This window comes from Trichechus manatus, unplaced genomic scaffold (assembly GCF_000243295.1).
Source record: "Trichechus manatus latirostris isolate Lorelei unplaced genomic scaffold, TriManLat1.0 scaffold00149, whole genome shotgun sequence".
Classification (NCBI taxonomy): domain Eukaryota; kingdom Metazoa; phylum Chordata; class Mammalia; order Sirenia; family Trichechidae; genus Trichechus; species Trichechus manatus.
This window is the reverse complement of record NW_004444085.1, coordinates 4,881,662-4,894,348: the sequence shown is the minus strand read 5'-3', so window position 1 is coordinate 4,894,348 and position 12,687 is coordinate 4,881,662. Positions and strand designations below refer to the sequence as shown.

General features: G+C 38.0%; 1 protein-coding gene across 2 annotated transcripts in view; it reads right to left on the bottom strand.

Moving 5' to 3' along the window:
- DIP2C (disco interacting protein 2 homolog C) overlaps nt 1-12,687 on the bottom strand; it is a 372,164-nt gene that overhangs the window by 114,873 nt on the left and 244,604 nt on the right. For both annotated transcript variants that reach the window (XM_023740166.1, XM_004385883.3), the window contains 2 exons: nt 2,310-2,478; nt 328-498 (listed from right to left, as the gene is read on the bottom strand). In XM_023740166.1, coding sequence (XP_023595934.1) covers nt 328-498; nt 2,310-2,478 — 340 coding nt within the window. The remainder of the gene's footprint in view (nt 1-327; nt 499-2,309; nt 2,479-12,687) is intronic.

Here is a 12,687-nt window from a genome sequence, read left to right as displayed (position 1 = left end):
TATCTAATCTTTAAAAAACCTGACAGCAGTGGTCTGAACAAACTGCTGCTCCTATGATGAAAGTTAAAATGTTCCAGGACAGAATAAGTGCTATGAATGCAAGTTATGAATAACAGCTAATGACAAATGCAGGTTGTAACTAAAAAATAATGAAACAAGTGTTTACCAATAACGTGCATTTGATTAAAATGTATTCTCTTAAATGTAGCTAAGCATCAACCATATAAAACATGTCCAAGAAATGCAAGTCTGTGCTGTATACCTGTCACTTGAAAGTTACTCTCATCAGCTGACTCAGGCATTTATTGATATCGATGAAATACTTACCTGTAAGCATATTGCCAGGTTCACTCTACAGCCGAACGAGGTGCTGACAGCCCGTGGGTGGAGGCCCAGGTCTTTAAACAATTTGGAAAAGGATTGTGTGAGTGCTATCCGAGGCCGTTCTTCTGCCACAACTACGCATGTCCGTACACGAGACAAGTCCAGCCCTCTTGCCTGGAAATAGAGAGATGATAAGACAACCTTCCACGTAACTTGGGAGCTCCTTAATTTAGAATCCCACACAAACAACAGAAAATTCAACACAGCTATTTGTTTCCAGGGTTCCATATGCCCATGTCATTAATTAAACTGCTCCAGGATAGCTATGTAAAAAATAAATTTACCCAAATATTCAAATTATCAAGGACATCATTAAATACATATTTTAAATGATAGTAAGAGGCAACAGCAAGAATCTAGATGAGGAAATAGGTTGAGGGAAACTGACTTCCTGAAAAAAATAATGCAAGGACAGAGTTTGGGAAAGAGGAAAAGAAGCATTTGTTTGTATTCCTACAAGCATGTATACACAAGAACACACATTGGAGAGAAGTGAAAAAAACTTATTTTTAAAAAACTATAGGAGTAGCAAAGTAAAATTTTTGGACAACTTCGTAAAGGCAGCTCTCCATTTAATATCCTACGAGACTTAAAAGGTCACAGATATATTCTCATGATTGAGCATATCTCAGTTTCTATAGTAAGCACACGATTAGGCACGTCTCAATTTCTGGACCATATTAAGTCACCTGAGCCAAACAGCAAAAATCAGAGAAGAAGGAACTGAAATGAGTTAGGCACAACACTCCCGATGATAAAAGCTGGGACTTCCTGGGTCTTGCTCAGGGAAAACAAAGTTAGTGATAAGCATCTCATTTAAACCTGAAAGTTGGCAATGAGCCATGACACCTTCTGAAATGGCAAAGACAATTATGAGGAGTATAATTACCCAAACAGAAAACCATCCAGCTCTTTACACATCCTTCAAGGTGGTACCAGCACACAGATAACTGACAAGGTTCCCGAATGGAGGAGGAAACACAATCCAAGATAGCTTTGACACTAGTGTTTTTGTATATAAATACAATTTTACATAGCTAGGAATAACTTCAACTATATATTTACATGTATATGTTTCAAGAGGCAATAGTGCATGGGGTTTGAGAGAGCCAGAGATTCAAAATTCGGTTCCAAAATTTACAAAATGTGAGAACTTGGGCAAATTGCCTAATATTTCTGTAACTTGGTTTCTTCATCTTTAAAATGGAAACAATAATGGTTCCTATTTCAAAGAGTAGTTATAAAGACTGAATGAATTCATACTTAAAGTGCTTAATCACTTAATTATGTTATTATTATTACATTTTTTTATTATATATGCACATAGAGGGAAATATGTTTATCAGAATGTCCTAGTTTAAATGGAGGGAAATACTATTATTCTCATATAATGGTAATTACTTCAAAAAAAATTCTTCATTTTACAATGAATTCTGGTTAGACTCCAGGCCTAAAAATCAGAGTCTTCAAGGGAAAAGAAAAAAAAGAAAGAGTGGATAAATCCATACCTATCTACTTAAGCACCAATGTCAGAATAAAGTTAACTTCATTAAAGAACCTAATTCACCAAACAAATAAAAAAGAAAATTAGGATCTTTCAAGTAGATTTAGTAGAATTAGAGACATCAATAAAATATTTTACACTCAGACCTGTTAATTCTATTTTGTGCAGAGGGAAAACACTCAGGTTATAGAACAACTTCTTCATATGAAAACAATCTTGTCAGCTTCAGATGACAGTAGATTATACTTTTGCTTTTGTGAAGCATTATTTTAACTTCACTAAATCTTTTTTCTGTGCCCCTCCAATAACATATTTTCATAGAACCTCTGTACCCTGTGTACTGATAGTCTCTAATAATGTTAGAGTTAACAAATGTTTTTCTCTGGACACTCTAGGAGGTTGGGTAAGCAGAGCTCCTTACCTTGAGTGATTCTGTTTGTGAGCCCAGCCCCTTGGTACAAAGCTCCATTACGGAATAGGAGCAAAATGTATCCCGGACTTTATACTGACTCACAGCGAGAAGCCACAAACCAGGGTTGGTTTCCAACTCTGAAGGTGGGATTAAAATGGACTGGTGTCCCGAGTATACACTGTGGAGACAGAAGGGTGCTGTCAGAGGAGAGGAGAGCAAGCTCTAAAGGCAGCTCAGCCTCAAATGAAGACGCATCATGATGCAACACTCAGGGAATGTGGGGCAAAACGTACCTCTAAGAAATGGGAAAACTTTGAACAAGCCACAATTTTTCATTTCCTAAAATGGGGATGGTAAAACCAATTACACTCATAAGTATTTATAAATGTAAAATGAAATAATGCTTATTAAACATTCTGAAAAGCACAAAAGTACTATGAGAATTATAATACGTTTGAGTATTGAGCATTTATTTAAAACATCTAAAAGTTGTGACGCTGCTAGGTTTCTCTCAAAGCTGCCATGAGGACAAACTGGAATTCTCTTTCAGAGTAGCAAACACAGGAATTGAATTCTGGTAAAAATGTCCGGAAGTTTAGAATTCTGCAACTTTCTAAAATTTGCAAATTCCAAAAATTTTAGAATCTAGAAGTCTGCAAACTACAGATGCTGCCTTTTTGTAAATAAATGTTATTGGAACACAGCCCCTGCCCATTTGTTTAAATACTGTATATGGGGTTACCTAAGGAGCCCTGGTGGTGCAGTGGTTAAGCGCTTGGCTACTAACAGAAAGGTCGGTGGTTTGAACCCACCAGCTTCTCTGCAGGAGAAAGATGTGGCAATCTGCTTCTGTAAAGATTTATCGCCTTGGAAACCCTATGGGGCAGTTCTACATTGTCCTCTAGAGTCACTATGAGTGAGAATTGACTCCATGGCAACAGGTTTTTTGTTTTTTTTTTTTTTTTAATGGGGTTGCATGGCTTGACAGCAACAGTGTTTTTTTTTTTTTAATGGCTGCTTTCATATGACAAGGAGCCCTGGTGGTACAGTGCTATGGCTGCTAATCAAAAGGTCAGCAGTTGGAATCCACCAGCCACTCCTTGGAAACCCTGTGGGGCAGTTCTACTCTGTCCTACAGGGTTGCTATCAGTCAGAATTGACTTGACAGTAATGGGTTTTTTTTTTTTTTGGTTTTTCATATTACAAAGGAATAGTTCAGTAGTTGTAATAGAGACTATATGGATCACAAAACCTAAAATGGTCATTTAAGAAAAAGTGTGTCTACCCTTAGTTTAGAAAACTGACATGCAGGGGAAAAGAAAGAAAATTATGACAATTAACGGACATCAGTCGTTCAATAATTTAAGTTTGGAATTTTACTTTAAAATGATCCAAACAAATCACCAAATAGAAGAACTAAGGAGAATCAAATCATTCTTTAATTTTACTTTCCTTTACATTAGAGAGAATATATATAGAAATGAGAAAAAATGATGAAAGATTATGTATTTTAATTCATCATCAATTGATGGGCCAAGTGTGAATTTAAAACAATGAAGTATTTGCCAAAACTACATTTTTAATGGTTTTATTAATTTTTTTCTAGTTTACTACTATAGATCCATATTAATAGATGTCATACATTATAATGAAATATCCTAAGTAAATCACCTTCTAAGGTTTAGGTAAAGGAGATTTTCTAGCTAGACAAAAAAAAAAATCACAGAAAAATAGCACATTTGGCCTTATTAATTGCTATATTATGATACTAATACCAACTCTTTCATGTGGTCAATCTCATTTTTAAATTTAAAAATTGAATACAGGAGAAACCCACTAGTTAAAAAAAATTTTTTTTTTTTTTAAATTACATTGACTCACAAAATCTACTTTAAACTGGACCTTAGAATAGAAAACATGACAAAGGGCCTTTGGACCAGTTTCCATTTCTTTTTTTATTTCTCTATGCCAAAGTTTAATTATCTTTATGAAAAGGAAATATAGCAGACATTGGCCTTTTCCATGGCTTTTTCAAAGGGTTTAATCATTTGAGAACTGGGAGATTAGGTGTATGATGGGGATGGGAGGACTGATTAAGTCCTCAAGTTATTTTTGCACAGTTGACTTTTATTGCATTCCTGATTGAAGAATCCTGAGGCCTGTCTCTTGAAAACTAAAATTCAAAAAGTGTAAAAGTCACCCAGTGGTGTGTAATTCACCATTAGCGCTGTATACACACACACACACACACACACACACACACACGCACGCACACGTGGACGCACACACAGATTGTTATAATATTGTAATGCTGCACTGGTTTTTCTTTCGCTTTGCCATTTAAAGTTAACATATGAGCCAAGAATGTTCATTATTCTGATCTTCTTTTAGGTAACATCAGAATAAATAAAACAAAGCATGGCCACTTTATTTCAACAATTCTAGGCCAGTCAGTACTTACGCACAGGCTGTATTAAATCCATTAAAGTATCTCAGAGCACACTCCAATGTTGTTCCTGTTATTTTAATGTAACAAAAGTCCCATTTAAACCAATTTTTCCGTTTAAAGGATAGTGCTTCTTCGAGAAGGGAATAGACATGGAGTTGAGAGTTACGGGTTTTTAGAAAAAAAAACAAAACAAAACAACCAACCAACCACTGATTCCATTAGCTCCGGGAAGCCATAGCCGAGTGTCCATTTCAAGGAAATCATCAGGCTTTGCACACCTTTCTTTTATCTCCTTGATGTCCTGGCTGAGCAAAGTGAACACTACAAGCAAGAACTTTAAAAGGAAGGTTCTTAAACTATCACATACAAATAATCGGCACACGTTTTGAACGCACTGAGAGTAGTAAAACAGCTAAAAACTATTTAAAGAAACGTTCCTCTTCAAAAAATAACTAATTAAGTCCCTGTGGCACCAAAGATGTGCACTCCTCAAAGGCCCTTCAAGAAAGAACTTGCCACTTAGCTGCAAGAAGTGCCATCAGCTCAGGCCTCCACATGATAACGCCTTCTGTCTCTGCCTCAGTGTTTGAGTTGAAGCCAGGCTCTTTCTGGTGGCCTCCAGCCCAGGACTGAGCACAGCAGGGGAGCTAGGGCCTGACCATTTCTGCCCAAAACAGGACTCCTCCAGCTGGGCCCTCTTCACTCTGAACTTCCCATTGGGTTGGTTGAGACTACGTCAGATATACACTGGGTTTTGTGTCCTGCACAATCCCACCTCCCTACCATTTTCTCTTTCACAAGTGCCCCACCCCCCAATGTCTTGCACTCCTCACTCCATTGCCTCAGGTGTTTCCCAGAAGACGCTTTCTTCTCTTTAAGATGAAAAACATTGCTTTTCCAGGGATCATTTGGAACCATTTTTAAAGAAAGAATATATTTTTAGACTAATAAAAAGGACTTATTACTAGAAGTGTTCTAACCTGGGTTATAAAGATAGATTTCATCAAAACATAATCAAAAATGCGTCTATAATATTAAATGAAGAAAGTAGGATATAGAACCACATATAAACTATGATTACAACTAGGTAAGAAAAGCAAATGCATTGGAAGAAATACTACAAAACACTAATAGTGGTTGGGTGAGGATAGTAAGGGGTTAACGGATTTTCTTCCTATCTAATTTCATGGTTTTTAAACGACATTCTTATTCACTTCTATAATATAGCACACACACAGCTCCTATCCTTGAAAACATCCAATCATACATTTCTTAACAAGATTAAAAAACGCCTAAAGTTAGTGATTCATTTAGGTCCTCCTAGCTATGTGTGTGTGTATGTTTGTGTGTGTGTGTGTGTGTGTGTGTGTGTGTGTGTGTGTGTGTGTGATCAATCAACAGTAGACTGACAGACGAGTCTGTGGGGAATAAAATGTTCAGTTAATCTAAGAGGGATATTTGATATTTAAGTAGGGAGTAATTTTATACATGGTGAGTTTCTTAGTGAGGTATAATTTGCATGCCATAAAATTCACCTCACTTTAGCATAAAACTAAATGATTTTTAGTAAATTTGTGAGGTTGTACAACTATCACCAAAACTCAGTTCTAAGAACATTTCCATCACCCCAAGGAGATCCCTTGTGTCCACTGTAATCAATCCCATTTCCAACCCTAGCCCCATCTATTTCTGTATCTACAGATTTGTCTCTTCTGGACATATCACATAAATGGCATCATATAATGCAATCATATACTATATGGTGTTTTTAGTCTGGCTTCTTTCACTTAGCATTAATGTTTCTGAAGTTCATCCACGTTGTAGCAGTATTCCATTGGATAGATATGACACGTTTTGTTTATCCATTCAACAGTTGTTGACCATCTGGACTGTTTCCACTTTTCCGAGAAAGGCTGAGTAAGGCTGAACATTTACATCGAGTCTTTTTATGGACATGTTTTCTTGTGTATATGCCTAGGAGTAGCATTTCTGGGTAATATGGTAAATTTATATATAATATTTAAGAATATGCCAAACTGTCGCTTCACCATTTTATATTCCCATCAGCAATTATGAGAATCCAGTTTTTCACAGCCTGGCTAACATTTGTTACTGTCCTTTTGGTTACAGCTATTCTAGTGCATGTAAAGTGGTATCTTACTCCGGCTTCAATCTGCCATTTTCCTAATGAATGCTGAGCTTTCTTATGTGCTTACTGGCCATTTGCATATCTTCTTTAGTGAAATGTCTATTCAAATCTGTTGCCATTTTGTAATTGTGTTGTTTGTCTTCATATTATTGAGTTTTAAGAGTTCTTTATAAATTCTGGATATAAGTTCTTAACAGACAGAAGTTTTTTATTTTTTTAAATCAGATACACGAATTGAAAATATTTTCTTTTGTTGTCTTGTCACTTTCTTTTTCTAAAATTTTATTCTGTTGTTGAGAATATACACAGCAAAACATACACTAATTCAGCAGTTTTTACATGTACAATTCAGTGACAATGATTACATTCCTTGAGTTGTACAACCATTCTCATCCTCCTTTTCTGAGTTGTTTCTCCTCATTAACATAAACTCATTGCCCTCTATGTTTCCTATCTAATCTTTCAAGTTGCTATTGTCAATTTTCCCATATGACAGATCTTGAAGGAGCAAATTCTTGAGTTAGTTAAGCTAAACTACTGCTTGGTATTAAGAAGACTTCAGGGGATATTTCTGGTTTAAGGTTTAAAGAATATCTCAGGGAAATATTTTCAGGGGTTCATCCAGCCTCCATGGCTCCAGAAACTCTGCAGACAATGTTGCTGTTGTTAGGTGCCGTCAAGTTGGTTGTGACACATAGCAATCCTGGGTAAAACACAATGAAACACTGCCTGCTCCTGTGCCATCCTCATAACCGTTGCTGTGTTTGAGCCCATTGTTTTACTTTTATTTTTTTATTGTTGTAATTAAATAAAGTTTACATTTCAAGTTAGTCTCCCATACAAAATTTTTTTTTTACATACATTGTTATGAGACCCCAACCACTCACCCCATTCTGCGACAGCACACTCCTCCCCTCCGCCCCTGATTCCCATTGAACATTCAACCAGCTCCTAACTCTCTCTGCCTTCCCATCTCACCTCTGGACAGAAGCTGCCCCTCTGGTCTCTTGTATCTACTTGACTAAGAGGCACATTCTTCACGAGTACCCTTTATTTCCCACAGTCCAGTCCAATCTCTGTCTGAAGAGTTGGCCTCGGAAATTGTTTTAGTTCTAGGGTGATAGAGAGTCCAGCGGCCATGCTTTCCAGGGCACCTCCAGTCTCAGTCAGACCATTAAGTCTGCTCTTACTAGAATTTGAGTTCTGCATCCCATCGCTCTACTATTCCATCAGGGACCCTCTGTTGTGTTCCCTGTCAGGACGTTCGTTGGTGGTAGCTGGGCACCATCTAGTTCTTCTGGTCTCAGGCTGATGAAGTCTCTGGTTTATGTGGCCCATTCTGTCTCTTGGGCTAATACTTTACCTGTGTCTTTGGTGTACTTAGTTCTTCCTTACTCCAAGTGGCTGGGACTAAATGGTGCATCTTAGAAGGCCACCTGAAAGCTTTTAAGACCCCAGATGCCACTCACCAAAGTAGGATGCAGAACATTTTCTTAATAAGCTTTGTTATGCCAATTGACCTAGATGTCCCCTGAAAGCATGGTCCCCAGACCCCCCCATCCTTGCTACTCTGTCTCTCAAAGTATTTGATTGTATTGAGGAGACTTCCTAGCTTTGGTTTAGTCCAGTTGTGCTGACCTTCCCTGTAGTGTGTGCCGTCCTTCCCTTCACCTAAGATGATTCTTATCTACTATCTAGTTAGTAAATAACCCTCAACCTCCCTGCCCACCCCCATAACCATCAAAGAATGTTTTTTTCTGTGTTTAAACATTTTCTTGAGTTCTTATGATAGTGGTCTTATACAGTATTTGTCCTTCTGTGACTGACTAAATTCACTCAGCATAAATTCCAGCTTCCACCATGTTATACAATGTTTCACAGCTTCATCATTGTTCTTTATTGTTGCATAATATTCCATTGTGTGGATATACCATAGTTTGTTTATCCATTCGTCTGTTGATGGGCACCTAGGTTGCTTCCATCTTTTGGCTATTGTGAACAGTGCTGCGATGAACATGGGTGTGCATACATCTATTCATGTGACGGCTCTTGTTTCTCTAGGATATATTCCAAGGAGCTGGATAGCTGGATCATACGGTACTTCTATTTCTAGCTTTTTAAGGAAGCGCCAAATCGATTTCCACAGTGGTTGTACCATTTTACATTCCCACCAACAGCGTGTAAGTGTTCCAGTCTCTCCACAACCTCTCCAGCATTTATTATTTTGTGTGTTTTGGATTAATGCTAGCCTTGTTGGGGTGAGATGACATCTCATTATAGTTTTGACCTGCATTTCTCTAATGGCTAATGATCATGAGCATTTCTTCACGTGTCTGTTAGCCGCCTGAATATCTTCTTTGGTGAAGTGCCTGTTCATATCCTTTGCTCTTTTTTTAATTGGGTTATTTGTCTTTTTTTTGTTGAGGTTTTGAAGTATCTTGTAGATTTTAGAGATTAAACGCTGATCGGATTTGTCGTAGCCAAAAAATTTTTCCCAGTCTGTAGGTTGTCTTTTGACTCTGTTGGTAAAGTCTTTTGATGAGCATAAGTGTTCGATTTTTAGGAGCTCCCATTTATCTAGTCTCTCTTCTGGTGCTTGTGCACTGTTACTTATGGTTCGTACTGTGTTTATGCCATGTATTAGGACTCCTAGCATTGTCCCTATTTTTTCTTCCATGATCTTTATCGTTTTTGATTTTATATTTAAGTCTTTGATCCATTTTGAGTTAGTTTTTGTACGTGGTGTGAGATATGAGTCTTGTTTCAGTTTTTTGCAGAATGATATCCAGTTATGCCAGCCCTATTTGTTAAAGAGACTCTTTTCCCCAATTAATGGACTTTGGGTCTTTGTCAAATATTAGCTGCTCATAGGTGGATGAGCTTATATCTGGATTCTCAACTCTGTTCCATTGGTCTGTGTATATGTTGTTGTACCAGTACCAGGCTGTCTTGACTACCATGTTGGTATAATAGGTCCTAAAATCAGGTAGTGTAAGGCCTCCCACTTTGTTCTTCTTCTTGAGTAGTGGTTTATTTATTCGGGGCCTCTTCCCTTTCCATATGAAGTTGGTGATTTGTTTCTCCATCTCATTAAAGAATGCTAGTGGAATTTGGATCGGGATTGCATTGTATCTGTAGATTGCTTTGGGTAGAACTGACATTTTCACTATGTTGAGTCTACTATCCATGAGCAAGGTATATTCTTCCACTTATGCAGGTAAGCCCATTGTTGTAGCCACTGTGTCAATACATCTCGCAGATGTTACAGTCACTGCGTCAAAACATCTAGTAGAGGGTCTTCCTCTTTTTTGTTGACCATCTACTTTACCAAGCATGATGTCCTTCTCCAGGGACTGATCCCTCCTGATAAAACGTTCAAAGCACGTGAGATGAAGTCTCACCATCCTTGCTTCTAAGGAGTGTTCTGGCTGTACTTCTTCCAGGACAGATTTATTCACTTTTCTGGCAGTCCATGGTATATTCAATATTCTTCACCAACACCATAATTCAAAGGCATCGATTCTTCTTCAGTCTTCCTTATTCATTTGTCCAGCTTTCACACGCATATGAGGCAATTGAAAATACCATGGCTTGGGTCAGGCCCACTTTAGTCCTTAAAGTGACATCTTTGCTTTTTAATAGTTTTAAGAGGTCCTTTGCAACAGATATGCCCAATGCAATACTTCCTTTGATTTCTTGACTACTGCTTCCATGGGTGTTGACTGTGGATCCAAGTAAAATGAAATCTTTGATAACTTCAGTCTTTTCTCCGTTTATCATGATGTTGCTTATTGGTCCAGTTGTGAGGATTTTTGTTATGCTGTAATCCATACTAAAGGCTATAGTCCTCTTCACTTTCAGCAAGCAAGGCTGTGTCATCTGCATAATGCAGGTTGTTAATGAGTCTTCCACCAACCCCGATGCCACGTTCTTCTTCATATAGTCCAGCTTTTCAGATTATTTGCTCAGCATACAGACTGAATAAGTATGGTGAAAGGACACAACCCTGACACACACCTTTCTTGACTTTAAACCACGCAGTATCCCCTTGTTCTATTCGAACAACTGCCTCTGGGTCTATGTACCGGTTCCTTAAGAGCACATTTAAGTGTTCTGGAATTCCCATTCTTTGCAATGTTATGCATAATTTGTTATATCCACATAGTTGAATGTCTTTGCATAGTCAATACAACACAGGTAAACATTTTTTTGATATTTGCTGCTTTCAGCCATGATCCATCTGACATCAGCAATGATATCTCTTCTTCTATGTCCTCTTCTGAATCTGGTTTGAATTTTGGCTGTTCCCTGCTGATGCACTGCTGAAACTGCTTTTGAAAGATCTTCAGCAAAATTTTACTTACGTGTGATATTAATGATATTATTCAATAATTTCTGCATTCTGTCTACTCACCTTTCTTTGGAATGGGTACAAATATGGATCTCTTCCAGTCATTTGGCCAGGTAGCTGTCTTCCAAATTACTTGGCATAGATGAGTGAGCACTTCCAATGCTGCATCCGTTTTCTGAAACATCTCAACTGGTATTCCATCAATTCCTGGAGGCTTGTTTTTCACCAATGCCTTCCGTGTAGCTTGGACGTCTTCCTTCAGTACCATCGGTCCCTGGCCTTGTTCTGATTGATGATATTGAGCTTTTCCACCATCTCTTTCCACAGATGTAGTCTATTCGACACCTGTGTATTCCATCTGGTGAGATCCACATGTATAGTAGCCATTTATGTTGTTGAAAAAAGGTATTTGCAATGAATAAGCCACTGATCTTGCAAAACTCTACCATGTGATCTCTGGCATTGTTTCTATCACTGAGGCCACAGTTTCCAACTACCAATCATTCTTCTTTGTTTCTAACTTTCATATTTCAATTATCAATGCATCTTGACTGCATGTTTGAGCAATTTCAGACTGCAGAAGTTGGTAAAAATCTTCAATTTCTTTATCTTTGACCTTAGTGGTTGGTGTGTATATTTGAATAATAGCATATTAACTGGTCTTCATTGTAGGCATATGGATATTATCCTATTACAGACAGATTTATACTTCAGGATAGATCTAGAAATGTTCTTTTTGATGATGAATGAGACGTCATTCCTCTTCAATTTGTCATTCCTGGCATAGTAGACCATATGACTGTCTGACTGAAAATGGCCAATACCAGTCCATTTCAGCTCACTAATGCCTAGGATATCAATCTTCATGTGTTCTATTTCGTTTTTTATGATTTCCAATTTTCCTAGATTCTATTTTGTACATTCCACATTCTGGTTATAAATGGATGCTTGCAGCTGTTTCCTCTCATTTTGAGTTGTGCCACATCAGCAAATGAAGGTCCCAAAAGCTTGCCCCATCCACATCACTAAGGTCGGCTCTACTTTGAGGAAGCAGCTCTTCATTCATATTTTGAGTGCCTTCCATCCTGAGGGGCTCATCTTCTGGCACTATATCAGACAGTATTCTGCTGCTATTCATAAGATTTTCACTGGTCAATTTTTTCAGAAGTAGACTGCCAGGTCCTTCTTCCCAGCCAGTCCTAATCTGGAAGCTCCTATGAAACCTGTCCACAAAGGGTGACTGTCTTAGTCATCTAGTGCTGCTATAACAGAAATACCACAAGCGGATGGCTTTAACAAAGAGAAATTTATTTCTTCACAGTAAAGTAGGCTAAAACTCCAAATTGAGGGTGTCAGCTCCAGGGGAAGGCTTTCTCTCTTTGTCGGCCTTCTCTTCAATGTTCCCCCGGACTAGGAGCTTCTCGGCGCAGGGACCCCC